This window comes from Schistocerca nitens, chromosome 1 (assembly GCF_023898315.1).
Source record: "Schistocerca nitens isolate TAMUIC-IGC-003100 chromosome 1, iqSchNite1.1, whole genome shotgun sequence".
In the NCBI taxonomy this organism is placed as follows: Eukaryota; Metazoa; Arthropoda; class Insecta; order Orthoptera; family Acrididae; genus Schistocerca; species Schistocerca nitens.
This window is the reverse complement of record NC_064614.1, coordinates 574,678,708-574,705,596: the sequence shown is the minus strand read 5'-3', so window position 1 is coordinate 574,705,596 and position 26,889 is coordinate 574,678,708. Positions and strand designations below refer to the sequence as shown.

The window sequence follows — 26,889 nt, the reverse complement described above, 5'->3', positions numbered from 1 at the left end:
CCACTCCGGAGGCGGTTGCTGTTCGTACATTGGTATCCATAGTAAATGTGCTTTCAGTGCTAAATGTTATATTTCACCAGTAACTAAGCTACTTTTGGATTTGGACTTGCTTATGGTTACGATGTGACATTTGGTGGCGATACCAGGTAGTTAAAAACATCTACAGACTCTAATTATGCAATGTGAAAGCTGTCACATAGACAGACAGGGATTGGAATACAAACAAAACATCATACCCAATTAATTCCAAAGCAGCAGTAAGTCAGTAGCCTAACAGACATGGATCAGTGTTCTGGAGATGGTCGTCAGGAATTTATGAAATGGCGGAAACAATTCAATCTAGTCGCAAAATACGAGTGGGATGACATGATGTGTTTGGCAAATGTATACTTTTAGTTGGATGGCAAAGCTCAGCAGTGGATTGAGAACAGTGAAGAGAAGCTCAATAAATGGGGTAAATTCCAGGCCAAAATGAAGAAAACATTTGGTGACATTTGGCAGCAAGTCCACTTAGAAGTAGAACAATTGCAGACCAGGGCGACCCTGGGCTGCATTGTCAATGTCAAAACGACAAAAGCCTATAAAATCTAACATTAAATGAAAGAAATCACAGCAGATATGTTTGGGGGGGGGGGGTGATTTGGGGGAAGAGACCAAACAGCGAGGTCATTGGTCCCATGTGTTAAATGATGTCACAATATGACAGGAATTCATCAGCTGGCCAGTGCATCGTGAAAATGCAACAATAAAGAATTGGATGAAAGAGGTATGACCAAATGTGACCCTATGGCAGTTGTGGAAGACCACTACCATGACGTTGCCTCTCTCATATGCCTGACAGTGGGAAGAGTTACACTGATTTATATCAACCAGTAATGTCGGAGCGAGTACACAAGAGGCAACAGTCATCAATGTCTACCCCATACGTCTGGAGGTAACAGAGAATGTTGGAGAAAAGGTGTCTCAGTCTTTAGTACCAATCTCCACTACCATCCAATGAATTGGGAAGAATGGACTCGACTATAACCATCAAAGGACAACCAAGCAACAAAGGTACAACCAGCACCTCCACCAAGTGCAGAGACATGGAGAGACATTTAAAGAACAAAGGACAACACATCAGTATGTTTCCACTGTGACACCCCAGATGCGTACACTACTGCAGGGAAAGAATACAACTATTACACCTCAGGATATCAACAATTACAAGAGTTCTATTCATTCCAGTAGATTGCAGACGATTGTATGAGGGTAGTTTGATAAGTGTGGTGACTTTCTATGAAAGAATGGAACATTTTGTTGCGTCTTCATGGATGGTAAGCTTGATTATTTCAGGGATCACATAAAAAATTTCAACTACATACAGCACACGGTTAATTGTTGACAGCCACTGGTATTTGTCAGTGTGTAGACTGTGATTGAAAACAGAGGAAACCAAGTTTCATGCCATTCTAACATTTTCTTTTGAAGGATTAGACTTCCACACAAATCAAAACAGAGTTGTATGATATATATACAAACATTCAGACATGTCTGAAAGAACAGACATCATATCCATATAAGTATATAGTTCAGGCAATACCGGCCATGACCTCCCCCTTCTGTGCAGATGCACACATATTACCCAAACTCTTACGGGACTTGGTAAGAATATCTTCCACGAGTAATGAGTGTGTTGGGTAGGGACACTACGAATGTAGTAGGTGGACATATAAGGTGAGAATGTGGGTCTCACAGAAGACATGCACGAGATAGTCCCTGCAGCCACACTATCCTCTGTGCCCTCAGTGGCTCAGATGGATAAAGCGTCTGCCATGTAAGCAGGATGTCCCGGTTTCGAGTCCCAATTGGGGCACACATTTTTACCTGTCCCCGTTGATATATATCAACTCCCGTCAGCAGCTGAAGACTTGTATGAAGTTCACGTGGATGCTACACCATCATTGAAGAGCATTTATTTTTGGATTAATGAATTTAAACGTGATCAGATAAGCACTGAAGCCAAAATGCAATGTGGTCATCTAATTCAGGTCACCAAAAAGGAAAACACTGAAAAATATGTGTTACAGTGATGCAAGACTGCTGCATGACTGAGCGAGTGTGTAATATCCTGCATGGATAATTTGTTACAAAGAAGCCGTGTGTGATGTGAGTGCTGTGATTGCTCACAGTCAACCAAAAGTGCATCCAGCACAACATTTCAACACAATGTCTGGCGATTTTAAGACCTTTTGCACTAATTTGTGACTGGTGATGAAACGTGGATCTATCGCTACCCAACAGATTAAAAATGGCAGTAAAAACATTGGACAAAGTCTGGTGAAAGCGAACCAACAAAGGCAAAGATCATTTTATCAGTTGGTAAGATGTTGACCACAGTTTTTTTTGGGATTTCTGAGAAATAATCCTCATAGATTACTTGGAAAAAGGCAGAACCCTTTCGTGCTTCATTGTTGGATTGTTTGAAACTTCTATTGGCCAGAAAAAGACTAAGGTTGGCACACAAAAACGTGCTCTTTCACCATGTTAATGCAACATCCCACACATTAGCGATAAAAATGATGGAAGTGCATGAATTTGGCACTGAATTGGTTACTCATCCACCGCATTCATCAGACATAGCCCAAAGTGACTTTTTCCTGTTCCCTAACGTGAAACACTGGCTTGCCGTGAAGAAATTTTCACAAATGAAAGTTTGGTGGAATATTTTTCTGATGGGATAAAAAAAGCTGGAGGATCACTAGACGAAGCGTATAACCCTCAAAGGAGACTGATGGGAAGTAAGGTGAATTGTTTACAAAACAAACATTTTATCTTGCTTCTTTCACCAGACTTATCAGACACTCATAGTTGACCCTTGGGACAAAGTCCTTTGCCATACTCTAGACAAGATTCCTTCCCAAGATGCCACAGCCTTTGCTCATCGCCGCAAAGTGGTACCAGACACCCTCCTATCTGCCAAATTGAGGATAACTAAGGGAGGTGACCATCTATGAAGGTGGGGTGAAACAGGTGAAAATCCTCTATGGATGACAGTTACCGATATGACAGGAAATCTCTTCAACAGCCGACTAGTCAAGGCAGTAGTTGCCTCAGGGACTTCTTTTACTGTAATGTCAAATGATTATCATCACCAGCTAAAGAAGACTATTTTCCAAGATAGGAAAAAAATTATGCTGAAGTTCACAAGTGGGAAATACGTTCAGCACACAGGAAGGTTTATAGGAAGAATAACAATAAATGACTGAATGCAGCCCTTCGTTTGTTGTTTTAGCAGACTGCAGTCATAAAGTTATTCTCGGATGGCACTTCTTGTAGGCATCACAAGCAGTCACAGTCTTTGGAAAATCAGAGCTCCAGATTGACAAAGCTATTCCAACAAGCACACAAAATAAAGATTGCTTTTCACAGTCATTTCCCATTGCCGATACTGTTATCCTCCAGCATCAATTAGATGAGTTCCAGTTGTCATTCTAGACTCTCAGCTAAACTGTGAAGCTTTTGCCAGTTGTAAAGAGGTTCTCAGGTTCACAAAATAAGAAAGAAGTGCAAATGGTTCAAATGGCTCTGAGCACTATGGGACTTAACAGCTGTGGTCATCAGTCCCCTAGAACTTAGAACTACTTAAACCTAACTAACCTAAGGACATCACACACATCCATGCCCGAGGCAGGATTCGAACCTGCGACCGTAGCAGTCGCGCGGTTCCGGACTGCGCGCCTAGAACCGCGAGACCACCGCGGCCGGCAAGAAAGAAGTCATTATACCAGTGACAACTGTAAGCACTGTAGGTGTTCAGTGAGAACTTTGGACCAGTAATTCCCATGCACATCCACAACTCATCCCTCATCCCTAAAGGGAACAGCCAAACCAGTCCAGGGCAGACAGCTGAGTGTCACTGATGAAGAACTGTACTCTACTAACATTGCAGACAACATAGTGGATGAAAATACTATTGAACTGACAATAGGAACTGGCCCAACTGAGGAACAATATCAGTGAGTGTTAGCCATTCTGTGCCAATTTTCGGATGATTTAAAATACAGAGTTGAGAAAAGTTCGACCAAGCAGTCTGTGGCAAATCACTATATCAATACTGGGGTTAATCCATCAAGTAGCCTGTACTTGTATAGGGTATTTCTGGTTGATCAACGCATAATTTAGGAGGAAGTGGAAAAGATGCTGCAAGATGACATCATTGAACCTTCAGAGAGACCTTGGTCCTTGTTGAGAAGGATGGGACATACATTCCTGCATCGACTACCGACTTCTGAAAGAAATCACAAAAACGGTCTACCCATTGCTGCACACTGATAGCACCCTATATTACTCGAAAGGATCCTAGTATTTGTCGACAGTGAACAGGCAACCGATAAATCAACTGGGAAAAGATTCCCTTAATGACAGCTATAAATGGAAAGTCAAGTCATTAGGACTGCGTAATGCTCCAGCCACCTTCAAGTATTTTATGGACACCTTGAATGGAAGATTTGTTCTTTTATGGGGATGATGTCATTTTTCGAATACATCTGAAGAAGATCTAAGCTACATGTCTGAAGAAGATCTAAGCCACATGACAACCATTTTAAAATGTGTTCAGATTACAGGCCTCTACCTCAACCTGAAAAAGTTGCTATTTGTCCTCCCAAGAAATAAAATCATAGGGCACGTAATTAAAGGCGATGGAGTCTATCTCACGCCAGAGACAATGAGAGAATTCAGAGATTTTCCAGCTTGTTGGTACATTCATGATCTGAGACATTTACGCAGAATGTGCTTGTACTACTGGAAACTCAAGAAGTACTTCTGTACCATGAAGCATTCCTTTTTCAAAAACTACAGCAGCGAGGTGCCATATTTTCCTGGAAGGAGATGCAAGAAAGATATTTCGTTGTCCTTAATAAGCACTGACATCTTCTCCATTATACAACCTCTCACAATAAAGTTCGGTGAACGAAGTCAGAACAGTAAATCGAGCAACACTGGCGACTCACAACGCTAGATTAGATACTTTTTCGTTCCATAGATCAGTGCTGAGGAGATCCTCGTGGATGTGGAACATGTCAATTTTTTTAAATAAAAAAGCTGAAATAACAATACTAATAGTATGAATATATATACAATACATCATTTGTTTCTATTAAAAAATTCGTCAATGGAGTAGAAGGAGTTGGCCACTAGTAAGTCTTTCAGGCTCCTTTCAAACTGATCTTTATTTGTAACTAAATTTTTTATGTTTGCTGGCAAATTTTTGAAGATGAGTGTTCCTGAGTAGTGGACCCCTTTTTGAACTACAATAAGTGCTTTTAAGTCCTTGTGCAGATCATTTTTGTTCCTGGTATTGTATGTATGAACTGAGCTGTTTGTTGGAAAAAGAGATATATTACTTAGGACAAATTTCATTAAGGAGTAAATATACTGAGAGGCAGTAATTAGTATACCCAGTTCTTTGAAGATGTTTCTACAGGACATCTGTGAATTTACTCCACAAATAATACGTATTACACGCTTTTGGACTCTGAAAACTTTTGTTTGACTTGAAAACTTACCCCAAAATATTATACCATATGACATTATGGAATGCAAGTAGGCAAAGTATGCAAGCTTTTTCATTTTTATGTCGCCTATGTCTGCTAACACTCGAATTGCAAATACGGATTTGTTAAGACGTTTCTGCAGTTCTGTGGTGTGCTCCTGCCAACTGAATTTATTATCAAGTTGTAATTCCAGGAATTTAAGACTGTCAACCTCTTCTATCTGCTCTTCTTCATATTTTATGTATATGCTGGGTGGAAACCTCTTACAGGTTCTGAATTGCATATAGAGAGTCTTTTCGAAGTTTAATGTCAGTGACTTGCCTTTGAACCATTTATTAATATCCATGGAAATATCATTATCAGATCTTTCTAGAACTACACTTGACATACTATTTATTGCAGTACTTGTGTCATCTGCAAACAAAACGAACTCTGCTTCTGGCAATGTAACTGATGAGAGATCATTAATGTACACAAGAAAAAGCAATGGCCCTAAGATGGATCCTTGTGGGACACCACACGTAATTTCTTCCCATTCTGATGATGACTGGTGGCTCAATTCACTAGTCCCTTGCACTGACCCCCTTTGTTTCCTGTTAGCGAGGTATGACTTGAACCATTTTGCAGCACTGCCCATGGCACCATAGAATTCTAATTTATTTAAAAGGATGTTGTGGTTCACACAATCGAATGCCTTTGACAAATCACAGAAAGTACCTGCTGCTTGTAACTTGTTATTTAATGAATTAAGTACATTTTCACTGTAGGTGTAAATAGCCTTCTCGATATCAGAACTCTTCAGAAATCCAAACTGATAATATAATATGTTATTTGTGGTCAGATGGTTGAGAAGCTGCCTGTACATTACTTTTTCTAAAATTTTTGAGAATGCTGGCAAAAGTGAAATCGGTCTGTAGTTTGATGGTATTTCTTTATCTCCTTTCTTGAATAGAGGCTTAAGGGGAGCCGGAGATGCCTATGCTGCCCATGTTAAAATCACTAAGTTTGAGGAACATTTATGAATAAACTACCAAATAGAAAAATTTGAATTTTTTTTTACATATAGAGTGGTTTAGTATTGCAGTTATGACAGAGGGATTTTGGAGTATCTTTTCTAGTTTCCTTCCAATTAGTTTTTTTTATTAATGATCCAAATTTTTTTACAAATAATTGCTTTGTAATTAAACTGGAATGAAACTACTGAACATATTGCCAAATGGCTGTGTTACAATGTAAGTGTGACCACTAGGAGTGCTGTATAAAAATTTCATCTCTCTAGCTTGAGTGGATTTTGAGAAAATGTTCCTTATATTCGAAAAATTCTAATTCATGGGAAATGGCTATCAAAGTTTCTCAATACATTCCTGCACTATAGGATGGATTGTCAGGGTCTTCTTCTTCATCCTCCAAAAGCTTCCTCTTCTGTCTTCTTTTCTGGCCTGTTGTTCCATTATACTTCATACGCCTTTCTCTTCTTTCTGCTCCTCTTATCCTTTCTCTGTCAATATTTCTTAGTGCTCGTACAGTGTTCACCCCAGCTGTAAATCCTAATGCCTTCAGAACTTCACACTTCACACTGTTCCCTTGGTTGAAGGTTGCTATTGCATCATAAATGCCAAAGTGCAGTGTTTTTATGCTTACAAACAACCTTGTAGGAATCACTTTCCAAATCAAACTGTTTATGCTCTCATTAGAATTCTGCATCTTTCCATGTAGACATTTGTGTAACAATTCTGGCTGTGCTAAGTCATGAAAAATTGGTTTTATTGCATTTAGCACAGCTGCTGGCAAACCATGTTTGTGATCATAGTCCTTTTTTGCATTATATTTGCACCAGGAATCTTTTGGGCACAGGATGTGTTGAGGGTATTCATTGGAAGAGGCAGTATGACGGAACAATGCCCACACTGCTTTTCGCATGTCACTAACATTACTAGTATTTTACCTTATAGCATATCCATAGTATCTCTGTAGACATTCAATCACCTCATCAGTAAGCCTGCCTCTCCCTCCTATTGTCTTTCCATCACTGAGCTTACTTGAACCCAAAGTTTGTTTGAGCCTTCGAAGCCGTGCACCCATACGCTTTTGCACATGCCCAATGCATTCCAACTTTTCAACTACAAATTCATTTCCATATGGTTTCAGTTCCTCTATAGCCTTGAAACCTTTGGAGTCACTATCCACAAGGTAGTATTTGTACCTAACGTTGTATCTGGGAACTGAACGTTCCAAAATTTGTTTCACTCCATCCACTTCCATTGCTCCACTTGATCCACTAAAATTTGCCTCACAGGTTCCACTGTGCTCTCCTTTGATTTTATTTTTGCACCTACAATGTTTTGATAATATTGCAACATCTATCACTTTTGCACTATCACCACAAGTAGCAGTTACAACCCCATTCAGGCATTTATGACCCCTCTTTTGCCAGGAACCATCTAATGCCACTACCAAATCCCTAGAACCACCGTTCATTTCTACAGATTCCTCCACTGCTTCCTTCATGGTTTTCAAAGCCACATCTTCAACAGAGGATCCTACCAGTTCACAGTAGTGCCCAAATTTGCTTGGAGGCGATGGCAAGTTCATAATACAACAAAACAGTTTACCAGCAGCAGACCCTTTTCCAATGGATCGAAGACCATACACAAGTCGAACATTCACATCAAACACTCTAGATCGTCCATTTTCACCAAAGAGACTGGCATGTGAATTGTAGAAAGTCACTTGATACTTGCAACATGCACAGATTATCTTCATCTCACAAGCTAAATCAAAGTGCTTTGTTATCTCTAGTCCCACTCCTACACTTGAACACATTTTGCACAGAACACTTTCTTTCAGCACAGAAGATAATAATACAATATTCAGTACTTCGTTAATATCATCACTGTCACTAACATATTCACGAAATCTGTCACATCCACCAGTCAGCTTCTTGCTAGAAGATGTCACAGGGCTATGTCCGGCCATGTTTTGCTTACCAGAAGAACGCACTGTTTCAGTAATTGTAGTATCGCAACTTGGTATTAGTGTTAATTTTCTTTTCCCTATGTTCTTCCTCTTCTTATATACATGGTTACTAAAACGTGGCATCGTAACCAGAACAACGCTTTACACAAGAAGTATAATACTACCAACAACAGGCGCAACACTGAACTAATTCGAAACGGTAAACAGCAAAGAGACGATGTTCCGCGCTCTTAGCGCTTCATTTATCACAGAAAACAATGTAGCCAACCCTTGCACACTCGCTGTATGCGTAACATAAGGCGCTGTTTGCGTAACAGGCCGAGAAAATCTCAAGCAGTTCGCCAGGAAGTCACGAGAGGGTGTTAGATGCATTCAGCGGCCGCCCATTTCCTCTGCAGGCGTGGGGGAAAATGGTTATAACTCCACTTCTAGGGCGAGTAGAACAATAATTCAAAGCTTACATTAAAGAGGAATGTTCCAATTAATTTTCGGTATAAAAAAAAATCGTAATTTTTTATATTTGACCACCTCCGGCTCCCCTTAACATCTGCATATTTTAGCCAGTCAGGAAATGTCCAGTTATAATTGACTGGTTACACAAGTAACTCAGAATTGTGCTAAACTCACAAGAACATGCCTTAATTAACTTTCTTGATATTTCATCGTAACCACTAGAATGCTTTGTTTTTAAAGATTTTACTACGGAAGTTATTTCTTTTGGTGAAGTTAGCGATATATTCATGTACCTCAAGCTATTTGTAAACGTTAGTTTCAGATATTCAAGGGCATTATTTACTGATCCTGACAATCCCATTCTATCAGTAACAGATATAAAGTACTTGTTAAATAAATTTGCCACACTATGCCCATCAGTTACTAATGTGTCATCTACCCTTAGTGCTATTTGCTCCTGTTCCTTTCTGGTTCTACCAGTCTTCCTCTTTCACTATATCCCATATTGTTTTTATTTTGTTCCCTGACATTGCTATCTTATTCTCATAGTGCATTTGTTTAGATGTGTGAATTACTTTTTTAAATATTTTACAGTATTCCTTGAATTTAGCTAAATCATCAGCATTGGAGCTATTCTTGGTCGACAGATACGTTTTCCTTTTTCTCTTACAGGAAATCTTTATTCCTTGTGTAATCCATGGTTTTATTATAGACTTCTATTTAATTTGAGTAACATTTACAGGAAAACAGTTTTCAAACATGGTACTGACATTGTTCATGAATGTGTTATATTTTTCATTCATGTCATGAGCACTATAAACATCTTTCCAGTTTATATCTTTGAGCAGTTTTCTAAAACACTCAATTTTTGGTTGATTGACTACTCTCCTGTACTCAGATTTAGCAGTCTTGACAATCTGCTTAGAATTTACATCTAAACAAGGAGCTGCATGTCATGATCTGATAGTCCATTTATAACAGGTTTTATGATATGATTTTGTTCCTTTGATTTGTCTATAAAAATGTTATCAATGGCTGTCCTTGAGGATTTAGTGATCCTAGTTGGAAAGTTTACAGTGTGAGTTAGATTGAAAGACAACATTACTAACTGCAGTAAATGTTTACTGGAAGATTGCAGTAGAAAATCTGTATTAAAGTCACCAGCAATCAAAATTTCTTTGTTTCTTCCTGTCAAATAACCCAAAAGAGCTTCTAGTGATTTATGAATAGATTATACTTTCCTGTAGGTGCTCAGTAAATAGTTACTAGTATATAGGATCTGTTATGGAACTCTACTTCTGTTGCACATGCTTCTAGATGCTGCTATGAACAGAATTTATTAATGTCAATGTTCTTGAATTTACGGCAGTTTTTAACAAATGTAGCAACTCCTCCTCCATCCATATCTACTCTGCAGAAGTAGGAAGCTAGCTTAAATCCTGAAATGTCTAACATATCTATTACCAGCGACCACTTGTTGTTCAGAGAGGCAGATTATGTCAATTTGGTTAGATGAATTCATTTCATACAAATGAGTAGTTCATCAACTTTATTTCTGAGTCCCGGAATGTTCTGGTGTAATAAAGATAACTGATACTGCATACTAATGGGATTATAACTGCTTTGGCGAAGATGATTGTTTAAAGGGAGGCTGTATGCTAAAATCTGATTCCTGTTCATCTGTTTTCGCAAACAGTGCGTCTGCCAATCTCTCTTAAAACTCGTTTTCTTTCCCCCTTCCGTATCCTAAAAAAGGCATCCCTCTGACACCTGTGACCACTGGTATTTTACCACTTGTGAGAGTGTCCCCCCTTAAGTTTTCTGCAATCAACCCAGACAGTTTTCCCTTCCCTGTCCTATTGAGGTGAAGGCCATGCCTAGTGTAGTCTCACCTATTGATAGCATCCACAGCAATCAAACCAATATCGGACCCTATATCCGTCCTAAGCAGCCACTCCAATTCCAAGTTCACCCTCCCTATGGAAGAGTTCAAATGAGGCCGATCATGGCGTCTTAACACAGACACAAATCCCAGACTCGTATGCTTTGTTGCTGATGCTATCTTCACCAGGTCACTCTCTATGGAATATTCAGAGTCTCTGTCAATGTTATTTCCTAGACCACCCACTATAACCACGGCATCCTCCTTTGTGAAATCCCTGCATAAAGAACTTACATCCTCTGTTACCTGACCCAGATCTGCACTAAGCTTGAAAAAGTTTGTGACCTGGTACTCTGGACCTAGATTTTCCTGCAGTAGTTGGCCAACACCTCTACCATGGGAACTACCTAACAACAGAACTTTCTTCCTTTTTACAAATTTCCCTACCTTTTCAAGTCCTTGAAAGCTTGTTGTGCCCTTTCTACAGCTTCAGCTACATGAGGCTCATCCGATTCTGACTGAGGCAACAGGCCAAATCTCCGAAACATTTCCAATGTTGATGCTATAGCACATTATAAGAAATACTGCAAAATATTAAAGACTGTAATACGGATGTCAAAGCAAATATATTACAAGGAAAAGATAGTCATATCAGATAACAAAATAAAGACAATATGGGATATAGTGAAGGAGGAGACCGGTAGAACCAGGCATGAAGAGGAACAAATAGCATTAAGAGTAAATGATACATTGGTGACAGATGTGTATAGTGTTGCAGAACTTTTTAACAAACATTTTATAACTGTTACTGACAAGATGGGGTTGTCAGGTTCGGTAGATGCTGCTATGGATTACCTTAGACCAGACATTTCAAGTAACTTCCTTAATATGAATTTGACCCTCACTACCCCAACAGAAATAATGTCCATCATAAAATCTTTAAAATCAAAAACATCTAGTGGGTATGATGAAATATCAACAAAGTTAATTAAAGAATGTGATTCTGAGCTAAGTAACATATTAAGCTATCTGTGTAACCAGTCGTTTATTAGTGGAATATTTCCTGAATGGCTGAAATATGCTGAAGTTAAGCCACTGTTTAAGAAGGGAGATAAAGAAATAGCATCAAATTTCCGTCCAATTTCACTGTTGCCAGCATTCTCAAAAATTTTCGAAAAAGTAATGTACAGTCGTCTTTATAACCATCTTATCTCAAATAACATACTGTCAAAGTCACAGTTTGGATTTCTAAAAGGTTCTGATATTGAGAAGGCTATCTACACTTACAGTGAAAATGTGCTTAATTCATTAGACAAAAAATTGCAGGCAACTGGTATATTTTGTGATCTGTCAAAGGCATTTGACTGTGTAAATCACAATATCCTTTTAAGTAAACTAGAATATTATAGTATAACAGGAAATGCTGCAAAATGGTTCAAATCTTATATCTCTGGCAGGAAACAAAGGGTGTTATTAGGAAAGAGACATATATCAAGCTATCAGGCCTCATCCAACTGGGAACTAATTACATGTGGGGTCCCACAAGGTTCCATTTTGGGGCCGTTACTATTTCTTGTGTATATCAATGACCTTTCATCAGTAACATTACCAGATGCCAAGTTTGTTTTGTTTGCCGATGACACAAACATTGCAATAAATAGCAAGTCAAATGTAGTCTTAGAAAGATCAGCCAATAAAATATTTGTGGGCATTAATCACTGGTTCCTAGCCAATTCTTTGTCACTAAACTTTGAAAAAACACACTACATGCAGTTCAGAACTTGTAAGGGGTGTCCCAAGAGTATATGTCTAACATACGATGACAAGAAGATAGAAGAAGTGGACAGTGTTAAATTCTTGGGATTACAGCTTGATAATAAATTCAACTGGGAGGAGCACACCACAGAACTGCTGAAGCGTCTTAACAAATCTCTGTTTGCAATGCGAATTTTGTCAGACATAGGGGATATAAAAATGAAAAAGCTGGCATACTATGCTTACTTTCATTCCATAATGTCATATGGGATTATTTTTTGGGGTAATTCATCAAGCCAAGCTAAAGTTCTCCGGGCACAAAAACGTGCAGTGAGAGTTATATGTGGTGTGAACTCAAGAACATCCTGCAGAAGCCTGTTTAGGGAACTAGGGATACTAACTACTGCTTCCCAATATATTTATTCCTTAATGAAATTTGTCATTAAAAATATATCACTTTTTCAAACCAACAGCTCAATTCATGGAATCAATACTAGAAATAAGAATAATCTTCACAAGGATTTAAAGTCACTTAGTCTTGTACAAAAAGGTGTGCATTATTCAGGAACACACATTTTCAATAACTTGCCAGCAGCCATAAAAATCTTAACAACCAATGAAATTCAGTTTAAGAGAAGCCTAAAGGATTTATTGGTGGCCAACTCCTTCTACTCCATTGATGAATTTCTTAGTAAAACCAACTGATTTGTATATAAGTACAACATAACTTCTGCACAATTTCAGTGCAGTAATGTGTTCATTGAAAATTTGTGTGTGTGTGTGTGTGTGTGTGTGTGTGTGTTAGTATAATCTAACTTCTGCGCCATTTCAGTGCAGTAATGTGTTCATTGTAAATAAGTATTGCAGTAGTTATATTACCTTATAAAGAAATAAAAAACTTTTTTATTTTAAATTCAGTGCATTAGTATTTGTAAAATTACTCTTAGTGTTCATTAAAAAATGACGATCATTCCACTTGGGACCTGTGGAATGGTACATTAGCTTATTTGTTTTAATTGTAAATATTTGTCATGTATTGTTGTTTTTCTGACATGTTCCACATCCTGGAGGACCTCCTCACTACGGATCAATTGGAATGAAAGTAAATCTAATCTAATCTAATCTAATCTATTTTCAAGACTTATGACAAAGCTGTCTGATGCTCTCCTTTGCCTGTTCCCCCTATTACCTGTTGCCACTTCCTACCTCTGTTCACCCTTCTCCCTCTTTAACCTGTCCAGATCCTCCCTTGCCTTGTCTAGGTCAGCTTGAAAAGCCGCAATTTTATCTTCATGTTCCAGTATTTTCCTATCTCTACTGCAGATCCTACAATACCACTGGTGAGCCTCATTTATGTACCCATTTCCCACGCCACTACATTCGCCCCAATGAAAGAAACTACAGCACCCATCACACCATACCCCGGAACTAACGATCCTACAGCATGTTACACACTTCTCACTCATGGTAAAAACAGAAATCGTATAAACAGATTTAAGTACTAACTAAAACGTAAACAAAGGACCCTAGAAACTGTTCACGCAGATATAGAAAGAGTACTGAATAAAAGAACTGGTGATTGCATATAAGTTTAAGTCACTGTTTACTTACGATACGCGCGCTTGAAATTAAGCCTAAAATCCGTGCTATAGGCGCGAGAAGGAAAATAAACTTCTTACCCCGTTTAATCTTCTTTAACACTTCACTAACACTTCCACTAATGTAACAACACTTATATTATATTTATACCGACTGGAAACGTTTACCTATAAGTTTAATTCACTGCTTACTTACGATTCGCGTGCGTGAAATTAGGCCTAGGATTGGTGCTACAGGCGCGAGAAGAAAAATACGCTTCTTACCCTGTTTAATCTTATTTTTTACTTCACTAACACTTCCATTAATTTAACAGCACTTATATTTATAACACCTGTACACGTTTAAAAATAGCTTAATAACAACGCTTTTTATAATTATTTAGTGCAGCAAATACTCGAAGAGTCCGCGTCGGCGCAGTGTTGCCAACTGCACCTGCGCAGCGGCCAATATTGACAACGTGTCCCCACCGTAGTTCAGTAATCAGTTGAGCATCGTGTGTGTCCTGTGTTAGACCTGTTGGACGAAGTGCTTCTTTAGTGTTTTGGTTCTGAACTGAGAACGGGACAATGAACGAGCAAAGGATCAATTTAAAGTTTTGTTTTCAGCTTGGCAAGACACCGAAAGAAACGCATCCAATGCTGGTACGTGCTTATGGAGATAAAGCACTGTCCATGAAGTGTGTGTAAAGCCGCGTACACACTGCCACTGAAAACATGTTTCCGTTGGAAACATTGTTTACTGCGATGTTTCCGACTTTGTTTCTGGTCTCTGTTTCCGTCCACACTGGCGGCAAACATTTCTCGTTGTGTGTTCACGCCGTCTGCAGTGCCCCTTGTGTTATTGTGTTCGTATCGTCTGCTGCTGCGTTATGTCTGGTGTCGAAGAAACAATAATGATATGTGGAGCTGCATTATTAATACTAGAAGGTTTACACAAACAAAATGAAAGGCGTCCTCTTCGTTGGTGGAGAAAAACATTCTATAGAAGAACTGGCGGAAATAACCTATTACGTGAGCTGAGTATGGAAGACGGCTCTGGCTTCCGCAACTTCACTCGGATCTCACCTACCGATTTTGAATATCTGGCAAATATGATATCACCATTTGTTTAAAAAAAAGACACGAATTTCAGGAAAACTATTTCAGTCAACCAAAGGCTTGCAGTTACTCTTCGTTTCCTGGCAACAGGAGATTCATTTCAGAGCCTTGCGTATTTATTTCGCATTTCGAAACAAGCAATATCTCAAATAGTACCTGACGTATGTGGAGCTCTGGTGGAAGTACTGGAGGATTATGTAAAGGTAAGTAAATGAAAAACATCGTTAAATAAGCACATTTTCGAAGTGTTATTATTTCTCAATTACATTACATATCTCATCAAACACAACTTCTTCAATTGCGTTGTCACTGTCTTCATAACTCGTAAATGTAACAGGGGAATTATTACTAGATGATGATGATGATGGCCCTGCCACATTCATACCCCTTGTCGACTGCTCACTTTCCAAATACGCTACATGCTGTTTCATTAATACATCATTAAGCAAAGCCATTGTTTTTGCTCGTTCTAACTCTGGCAATTTCCGTAAAACTGATGCCACATACTGCCCATACGCACTGCATTCATCGTTCTTGTTCTCTTCTTGTTTTTGCAGCACTTTGGTTAACAATTGAGACACAATATTTTAGGGTTACTGCATGTCTTTTTTCCTCGCCCATCCTTCTAATTTTTGGTGGTGGAGGACTGGAACGTCCAGCTGCAACCTCTTCATCCTCATTTGTGCCCTCTGGCGAATGTACGAAAACCTGAAATCAAATTTCTTCCTGTCAGATACCTGCGACTGAAAACGACTGGAGTGAAACAGCATGTTTATTCTCACAGATTCTTCAGTTCCCCCGTTGTGTCGGAGCAATTGACGGGAAACATATTGTGCTACAGTGCCCTGTTGGTAGTGGAAGTCAATATTATAATTATAAAGGTTCATTCAGCATTGTGCTGCTCGCTGTCGTAGATGCCAGCTACAACTCTTTGTACGCAGATATTGGCTGCCAAGGCAGAATATCAGATGGTGGTGCGTTCAGAAACGCGAGAATAAATGAGTTAATTAACAAAAAGAAACTTATCTTGCCACAAGCTGAATGCTTGTTTTTGTAGCAGACGATGCTTTTCCCTTACAGGAAAACATTATGAAACCCTACCCGGGAAAACATGTTAAAGGTTCAAAAGAGAGAGAGTGTGTGTCGTCAACTGTTAAGTGGTGTTGTGTTTACTGTAGTGTCGTTTTAGCTTTATTCTTCTAAAATAATGGAGTGGTCAAGGCAACAAATTGTTGATTTAAATGCCGTGTACCAGGGGGAAGATTGCTTATGGAACGTCCGGAGCAAGGAATGTAAAAAAATGTTAAGAAACACGATGCACTTGCGAAAATTGCAGCAGCTTTTGGCACGGACAAGGGAAGTGTAGAGTAAAAGATACGATCGCTCGTGGTTGCTTACCGGCGCGAGAAAAGAAAAATTATTTCCAGCAGACCATCTGGTAGTGGTGCAGACACTGCATATGACTCCAACTGGTTCGGCTATCGGTTGCTGCTGTTCTTGGACGATGTACGTGAGCCGAAAGAGACAACAGATACTGTAGAAAATGAAGTACAAAAATTATGCTTGTTTGTCTTTATTTGTATTTTATAGTACACAGTCACATTCACCCATAGTTATTTTGCCACGGTACACTTCCTTGTGGGCTTAAAAAATAATTAGAAAATTCGTCTCGAACTTGTTTATTCGTGGAAGCAGCTTTCCTTGGTATATTCTGTGCTGAAAGAAAACTGATGCAGTGTCATCTCGTCTCCATGTGCCTGGAATCATCTCACCTGTTTGTAAATCGTAGGAATCAAAGCTTCGATGTGGGGTGTACTGGTTCCTTGCCTCAGCATTTCGCCTTAAAAAATTATGGAGACATACAGCTGTAAGTGTGACAGTTTTTGCCTTTTCCGGTTGTAGCAACATAGGTTTTCTAAACACACGAAAAACTGAAGCCATAATGCCGAAAGTGTTCTCAACAACCACTCTGGCCCTTGAAAGTCTGTAATTAAAAACTCTCTCTCTTTTGAACCTTTAACATGATTTCCCGGGTAGGGTTTCATAATGCTTTCCTATAAGGGAAAAGCATTGTCTGCTACAAAAACATATGGTAGGGCCTTGGTGCCACCTGGTAATCATTCAGCTTGTGGCAAGTTAAGTTTCTTTTTGTTAATTAACTAATCTATGCTCGCATTTTTGAATGCACCACCATCTGATATTCTGCCTTGGCAGTCAATATCTGCGTACAAAAAGTTGTAGCTGGCATTGACGACAGCGAGCAGCACAATGCTGAATGAAACTTTATAATTATAATATTCACTTCCACCACCAACAGGGCACTGTAGCACGAAATGTTTCCCGTAAATTGCTCTGACACAATGGGGGAACTGAAGAATCTGTGAGAACAAACATGCTGTTTCACGCCAGTCGTTTTCAGTCGCAGGTATCTGAAAGAAAGAAATTTGATTTCAGGTATCGTACATTCGCCAGAGGGCACAAATGAGGATGAAGAGGATGCGGCTGGACCTTCCAGTCCTCCATCACGAAAAATTAGAAGGATGGGCGAGAAAAAAGATATGCAGCAACCCTACAAGATTGCGTCTCAATTATTAACTAAAGTGCTGCAAAAAGAAGAAGAGAACAAGAACGATGAATGTAGTACATATGGGCAGTATGTGGCATCAGTTTTACGGAAATTGCCAGAGTTAGAACGAGCAAAAACAATGGCTTTGCTTAATGATGTATTAATGAAACAGCATGTAGCGTGTTTGGAAAGTGAGCAGTCGACAAGGGGTATGAATGTGGCAGGGCCATCATCATCATCAAGTAATAATTCTCTGCTACATTTACGAGTTATGAAGACAGTGACAACGCAATTGAAGAAGTTGTGTTTGATGAGATATGTAATGTAATTGAGAAATAATAACACTTCGAAAATGTGCTTATTTAACGATGTTTTTCATTTACTTAACTTTACATAATCCTTCAATACTTCCACCAGAGCTCCACATACTTCTGGTGCTATTTGAGATATTGCTTGTTTCGAAATGCGAAATAAATACGCAAGGCTCTGAAATTAATCTCCTGTTGCCAGGAAACGAAGAGTAACTGCAAGCCTTTGGTTGACTGAAATAGTTTTCCTGAAATTCGTGTCTTTTTTTTAAACAAATGGTGATATCATATTTGCCAGATATTCAAAATCGGTAGGTGAGATCCGAGTGAAGTTGTGGAAGCCAGAGCCGTCTTCCATACTCAGCTCACGTTGCAGGTTATTTCTGCCAGTTCTTCTATAGAATGTTTTTCTCCACCAACGATGAGGGCGCCTTTCATTTTCTTTGTGTGAACCTTCTAGTATTAATAATGCAGCACCACATATCATTATTGTTTCTTCGACACCAGACATAACGCAGCTGCAGACGATACAAACACAATAACACAAGGAGCACTGCAGACGGCATGAACACACAACGAGAAATGTTTGCCGCCAATGTGGACGGAAACAGAGACCAGAAACAAAGTCAGAAACATTTGCGAAACATCGCAGAAAACAATGTTTCCAACAGAAACATGTTTCCAGTGGCAGTGTGTACGCGGCTTAAGAGTGGTTTGCCTGTTTTTGAGGAGGCTGGCAACTTCAGTGACGAAAACATTGAGAAAAAGAGGACATTAATTACAAACGACTGTCGATTGACTGTGTTCATGACAGCGGATGAACTGCACATGAACTGTGAATCGATGCAAGAAATCCTTCTCCAGGAGTTAGGGAAGAGGAAACTGTGTTGTTGTCTTGTGGCACATCACTTGACTGACGATCAGATGCAGGCACCTTTAAAGGCTTCACAGGATTTTGTCAAAACGGTGGATGCGCCACCCAATGTCTTGAGGGTGAACCTGGTGTCTCCGGTACGACCCTGAAACGAAATAGCAAAGCATGGAATGGTGTTCTGCGACATCAGCTCATCATAAAAAGGGCAGAGCAGAAAAATCACGTATCAAAACGATGCTCATCACCTTTTTCGATAGTCAAGGCATTATCCACAAGGCATTTCTACCTGAGGGAACGACTTTGAACGCTGCGTGGTACGTTGAAATTTTGACCAGTTTCATGTAACATCTATGCAGGGTACGACCGCAGTACACACAGCCAATATCGTCAAACAGTTCCTGGCAAAAAAGGGGGTGGTGCAACTTGAACATCCACCATACCCGTCGGATCTCAATCCTCCAGACTTCTTCCTATTCCCTCGACTCAAACTCGCTTTGAGAGGAAAGAGATAAAGGAAGACTTCATGCCAAGCTTGCAAGACATGTATTGCAGACCTCAGCGGTGCATAGTTTTGGGGGTAACTATTTCGAAGGATGGTAAGGTAACTGTAGTTCATAGTTCATCTATATTGATGTTACAGGACTATTCGCTGAACTTTATTGTCAGAGCTTGTATGATGAGAATACAAGACTAAATTTCACACCAACACTAATGATTATGGGACAAGAGCAGTTCTAGCGTCAATTCAGGAATGTGCTGAAAAGATAATAACTTACGCTTCCAGAGTACTCTCCAACTCCAAGATGAAGTACTCGGCAGCTAAGAAAGAGTGCCTTGCTGTTATTCGTGCCATTTTTATTTGACAAAAAAAATCACATTTGTGATGGAACATTATTATCTATACTGGCTGACAAAGCTGAAGTATCTGTCACATTAGATGATGAGTTGGGCACTTAAATTTCAGGAGTATGAAATAACTGTGATATACAGAAGTAGGCACAAACATAAGGATGTCACTGCCTTTCAACGAATCCTTTGATGGAACGCAGCAGTGTGGATGAGATTTTATTTCAATACTGTATTAAATGGCACTGCTGCTGAACAGAGATTATATCTAACACTGCTGAAAACCCTAGGTGCCTTAAAGGAGGAGGAATAGAGTGAAGAAGAATTTCAATTAATAAATGGAACATTGCTTATGAGGAACTATGATCCGATAGGATAGGAATCATTGCTCATAATCACAGATCGTCTAGTGCCAGCAGTTCTGAAGTATTTCCATGATGCCCACCAACTAGTCACCTTGAATCAGGGCCGGTGCAAGGCACATGCGAAATGTTCGGCCGCACGGGGCGGCACTTTCCGAGGGGCGGCAAATCTGCCGCCCCCCTTTTTTTTAGGGACTAATTTCTTCCTTGCCACTGTGGCAGCACCGTCGTGTTTACGCCGGAGGAACAGAGAGGGGGAAGCAGTCTGGCGTACATGCCAGTATTCTTATGAGTCGAGCGCTGCCAGTCTGTTATGCGCTGTGCGTTTACTCACAACTAATTTTGCAGAAGACGAAATTTAATTTGGAAATTCGAATGTGAAGTTCGATACTGTGGTTACATGTTAAGCATGAAGCAATTATGCTAAGCCCTTCAATGGCAGTTTCCGAGTGTTTTATTCTTCCCGCATTACCGGTATGAAAAAAAGGTTGAACATTACTGCAATCAAACATGTCCAACACCTACAATAGCTAGAAGTATTCATAATGGGTAAATACGCTGTGAGTAATTACAAGGAATAAAGACATTGCTAATAAGCCTGGCATAAGTTGGGTTTCGACGTATTTTTGATAATTTTTGCTATCCGTTTCTTAGTGATAGTCAGACGTTTTGGTTTTTGAGCTATGAAACACCTGTCTCCGCCTGCATGAACAATAATTAAACTCTGACCAGCACTTTTGTATGACAATACTACTCACACACTATCACTTTGCCCACATTCATTTACTGCATAATGCGTGTGAATCCATGTTTCATCTTAGTAAACTACTGGTCGCTTTAATTTTGATGAAAACCTGAGAAAGTATGGTCTTTTAGCAACAATGCCCTCTCGTCCGCACAAAACAAAATGGTTCAAATGGCTCTGAGCACTATGGGACTTAACATCTGAGGTCATCAATCCCCTAGAACTTAGAACTACTTAAACCTAACTAACCTAAGGACATCACACACATCCATGCCCGAGGCAAGATTCAAACCTGTGACCGTTGCGGTCGCGTGATATCAGACTGAAGCGCCTAGAACCGCTCAGCCACAACGGTAGGCCCACAACACAAAACGTTAATTTTGACACCTCCTAAAACGAAAATCCATAGACAGAACATTGCTTGTAAATGTTTCCTTGCTAGCTTTGAAGCTCATTTCTGTTTGACAAAAGTTGTGCAGTTCGTATTTCTTTCTATTGTTCGTAATGCTGTGGAAATTGCTGCCTGATAATACGTTTATCCATATCATCGGTCACATACTTATTGTGAGCTTCTTGCTCCTTCTTCTTGGGCGCTAGTTTAACCGTAGCCTCGCTGTACCTCGTCATGTGACCTAGTTCCTGGCACTGCCGCGTCACCACTTCTCCTTTCCAGTCAATAGGTATTGTCAGGTTCTCTACAATGAAAACTACAGAATTCGTTTCGATAGTTGGCCGAGGGAGTCAAGATTGGTCAGAAGCACTTTCATTGCGTTTCGTAAGAACAGAAGAAATAGTGCGTCCGAATTTCTTGCAACTTGGGATGTAATAAGTAAGTACTTTTCATGTTGTTGTTGTGGTCTTCAGTCCTGAGACTGGTTTGATGCAGCTCTCCATGCTACTCTATCCTGTGCAAGCTTCTTCATCTCCCAGTACCTACTGCAACCTACATCCTTCTGAATCTGCTTAGTGTATTGATCTCTTGGTCTCCCTCTACGATTTTTACCCTCCACGCTGCCCTCCAATGCTAAATTTGTGATCCCTTGATGCCTCAAAACATGTCCTACCAACCGATCCCTTCTTCTAGTCAAGTTGTGCCACAAACTTCTCTTCTCCCCAATCCTATTCAATACCTCCTCATTAGTTACGTGATCTACCCACCTTATCTTCAGCATTCTTCTGTAGCACCACATTTCGAAAGCTTCTATTCTCTTCTTGTCCAAACTGGTTATCGTCCATGTTTCACTTCCATACATGGCTACACTCCATACAAATACTTTCAGAAACGACTTCCTGACACTTAAATCTACTCGATGTTAACAAATTTCTCTTCTTCAGAAACGATTTCCTTGCCATTGCCAGTCCACATTTTATATCCTCTCTACTTCGACCATCATCAGTTATTTTGCTCTCTAAATAGCAAAACTCCTTTACTACTTTAAGTGTCTCATTTCCTAATCTAATCCCCTCAGTATCACCCGATTTAATTTGACTACATTCCATTATCCTCGTTTTGCTTTTGTTGATGTTCATTTTATATCCTCCTTTCAAGACACTGTCCATTCCGTTCAACTGCTCTTCCAAGTCCTTTGCTGTCTCTGACAGAATTACAATGTCATCGGCGAACCACAAAGTTTTTATTTCTTCTCCATGAATTTTAATACCTACTCCGAATTTTTCTTTTGTTTCCTTTACTGCTTGCTCAATATACAGATTGAATAACATCGGGGAGAGGCTACAACCCTGTCTCACTCCTTTCCCAACCACTGCTTCCCTTTCATGCCCGTCAACTCTTATAACTGCCATCTGGTTTCTGTACAAATTGTAAATAGCCTTTCGCTCCTTGTATTTTACCGCTGCCACCTTCAGAATTTGAAAGAGAGTATTCCAGTTAACGTTGTCAAAAGCTTTCTCTAAGTCTACAAATGCTAGAAACGTAGGTTTGCCTTTCCTTAATCTTTCTTCTAAGATAAGTCGTAAGGTTAGTATTGCCTCACGTGATCCAACATTTCTATGGAATCCAAACTGATCTTCCCCGAGGTCCGCTTCTACCAGTTTTTCCATCCGTCTGTAAAGAATTCGCGTTAGTATTTTGCAGCTGTGACTTATCAAACTGATAGTTCGGTAATTTTCACATCTGTCAACACCTGCTTTCTTTGAGATTGGAATTATTATATTCTTCTTGAAGTCTGTGGGTATTTCGCCTGTCTCATACATCTTGCTCACCAGATGGTAGAGTTTTGTCATGACTGGCTCTCCCAGGGCCATCAGTAGTTCTAATGGAATGTTGTCTACTCCCGGGGCCTTGTTTTGACTCAGGTCTTTCAGTGCTCTGTCAAACTCTTCACACAGAATCTTATCTCCCATTTCATCTTCATCTACATCCTCTTCCATTTCCATAATATTGTCCTCAAGTACATCGCCCTTGTATAAACCCTCTATATACTCCTTCCACCTTTCTGCCTTCCCTTCTTTGCTTAGAACTGGGTTGCCATCTGAGCTCTTGATATTCATACAAGTGGTTCTCTTCCCTCCGAAGGTCTCTTTAATTTTCCTGTAGGCAGTATCTATCTTACCCCTAGTGAGACAAGCCTCTACATCCTTACATTTGTCCTCTAGCCATTCCTGCTTAGCCATTTTGCACTTCCTGTCGATCTCATTTTTGAGACGTTTGTATTCCTTTTTGCCTGCTTCATTTACTGCATTTTTATATTTTCTCCTTTCATCAGTTAAATTCAATATTTCTTCTGTTACCCAAGGATTTCTATTAGCCCTCGTCTTTTTACCTACTTGATCCTCTGCTGCCTTCACTACTTCATCCCTCAGAGCTACCCATTCTTCTTCTAGTGTATTTCTTTCCCCCATTCCTGTCAATTGTTCCCTTATGCTCTCCCTGAAACTCTCTACAACCTCTGGTTCTTTCAGTTTATCCAGGTCCCATCTCCTTAAATTCCCACCTTTTTGCGGTTTCTTCAGTTTCAATCTGCAGTTCATAACCAATGGATTGTGGTCAGAATCCACATCTGCCCCTGGAAATGTCTTACAATTTAAAACCTGGTTCCTAAATCTCTGTCTTACCATTATATAATCTATCTGATACCTTTTAGTATCTCCAGGATTCTTCCAGGTATACAACCTTCTTTTATGATTCTTGAACCAAGTGTTAGCTATGATTAAGTTATGCTCTGTGCAAAACTCTACAAGGCGGCTTCCTCTTTCATTTCTTCCCCCCAATCCATATTCACCTACTATGTTTCCTTCTCTCCCTTTTCCTACTGACGAATTCCAGTCACTCATGACTATTAAATTTTCGTCTCCCTTCACTACCTGAATAATTTCTTTTTACTTTTCATATAAAGTACAATTAGAATTGCGCATGCACGTTACTAATAAGTTAGAATTTTTCTGCTTCAAGATAGCAGAATAGGACAATTTATTTTTCTTATGATCTGTTACTTCATTTCAAGCTAAAGAGAGAACGACCTAGCAGCGGCGAGGGTGGAAAAATAGATCCTGAAAGTACAGAAACTAGTGGAGCTACTGCAGCTACATCTTTACTTCAGGACATGACCAGAAAGTTAACGAAATACAGTACCGCGACCACCGCATATAGTAGCAATGCTGACGGTGGGCCATCCACAACATGTTCAACAGACCTCATCTGGACTCAAGACCTGCTTTGTGACGAAAGCCCTGATATTGAAACATCAGGCAGAACTGAAATTAGGCGACCCAATTCGGAAAATACTGGAGGAACATCAGCCGAGGTACTTACCACCGGAGAAGGGATTGAAGGCGAGTCTAAACTGGAAAACACAATTGACTCAGATCCCGGAAGATGGCCATAAATTATTACCGACTGCATTTGAACGACTTTGGTCATGCGAGGTCCTCCTGAGTGCATTAAGGAAGCTGAAGAATGTCCTAAAAACGCGGACAACCGGCGTTTCAGCCCTGTGCACTACAGCTATTCTTTGAAGAATTTACAAGAAGCAGATCGACATTGGTTGGTGTACTCAAAGAGCAAGGATGCTGTATTCTGCTTTTGTTGCAAACTTTTTTCGTCATCTACAGTAAAAATTGTAAAGGATGGTATAAGCGACTGGCGGCAGGTTGCTTTATATCTCGAAAGTCATGGGAAGTCTACCGAGCATTTGAATTCACATAAAAAGTGGATCGTGTTTTCTGAGGGACTGAAAAAAGTCACGAACTGTCGACGCCCGTCATCGAAGGCTTCTGAATACTGAAAGCGAACATTAGAAAAATGTTCTTGAGCGCTTAATAGCAATAATTCATTTCCTGGGGCGGAAATGTCTGCCTTTGAGAGGAAGTACAGATACACTCTTTCAGCCTGACAACGGAAACTTCTTGAAACTCGTTGAATTATTCGTAAAGTTCGACACTGTGATGATGGAGCACAAGTACAGAACAAGGCAAGGTGAGAACAAGGGTCATTATTATCTTAGAAAATAAAAACATAATGAAATAATTCATCTTATTGGATCATTTATAACCAACAACATTCTATTAATGATGAAATCTGCAAAGTATTACAGTATAATGACTGCACACCAGATATTTCAAAAGTTGAGCAGATGGCAGTTGTGGTACGATTCGTCCAGGAGACAAGATTCAACGGGGTATACGATGTCCGAATTCGGGAGCATTTCCTGGGATTTCTTCCAGTGCCCGATTCTTCAAGCTCCACATTGACGCAAGTCGTACTCAAGTTCTTGGAAGATAAAAAAATCCTATTGTGTAATATGAGAAAGCAAGGATACAACAATGGAGCAAACATGAAAGGAAAGAAGTCTGGTCTCCAGAAAAGAATTTCAGATATGAACAAGAGAGCATTTTATGTACCATGTAGCAGTCACTCATTGAATCTTGTTGCAAACGATGCCGCTATGTCTTCTAAATATGCTGTGTCCATGTTTTCGACAGTGAAAAGCTTGTATGACTTCTTCTCGTCCTCCGTTCGACGTTGGGATGTCTTGAAGTATCTGCCTAACCTGTCGCTGAAGCCACTGAGCGATACTAGGTGGGAAAGTCGCATCGATGCACTTACTCCCCTGACGTTTCAAATTGGAGGCGTTTATGAAGCACTGGTACAGATATCAGAAGAATTCGATGGCATGACCGCTCACGACGCAATGTTGCGAATCAAATAAAAAATACACCTGTCTCACTTCTCTGGTAATCTGGTACGACATTCTGCTTCACAGTAGTCAGTAAGACCCTCCAGACCATTGACATAAATGTTTCTGAGGCCGTGGAAATGCTTGAGAAAAACGAAAGCATATTTTGAGACATGCAGAACAGAAGAAAAGTTTGTGTCTTTCTTGACGGATTCCAAAGAATTGGCTACAGAATTAGAGCTAGAAGATTTAATGTTGCCACGGATAAGCGTTTCCTGGCGACGAAGCAAGAAGTCAATACACTTTACCTATGAAGGAAGGGATGAGACAATAGATGACTCAACAAAACGTTACAAGATTGAATTCTACTATTATCTTTTAGATATACTAACCACATCTTTGGATGAGAGCTTCAATCAACTGAAATCTCATTATGACTATTTTGATTTTCTCCATGACATCGGCGAGCTGAAGAATGCACCTCCTGACAACTTGGACACAAAGTGAAGAACCTCGCAGCGATTTTGCAAGATCATGAGTCAAGCGACATTGATGCACTGGAGTTGAGGGAAGAACTAAAAGTGCTTTCAACATTGTTGAAACCTGGAATAGGTCCAAAAGAGACTGAAGTTTATAGGAAGACATAATTTTTGCCCTAATGTTAACATTGTTCTGTGAATTCTCCTAACACTCCCAGTTGCAGTTGCAAGTGGAGAGAGGGGTTTCTCAAAACTGAAATTGATAAAGACATACC

At 39.8% G+C, this 26,889-nt stretch overlaps 1 protein-coding gene across 1 annotated transcript in view; it reads left to right on the top strand.

The window, feature by feature from the left end:
- LOC126260676 (uncharacterized) overlaps nucleotides 1-26,642 on the top strand; it is a 33,705-nt gene extending 7,063 nt beyond the window's left edge. The window contains exons 2-4 of the mRNA XM_049958044.1: nucleotides 15,334-15,502; nucleotides 16,033-16,273; nucleotides 26,518-26,642. Of these exons, the coding sequence (XP_049814001.1) occupies nucleotides 15,334-15,502; nucleotides 16,033-16,273; nucleotides 26,518-26,642 (535 nt within the window). The remainder of the gene's footprint in view (nucleotides 1-15,333; nucleotides 15,503-16,032; nucleotides 16,274-26,517) is intronic.
- Nucleotides 26,643-26,889: the final 247 nt, after the last annotated feature.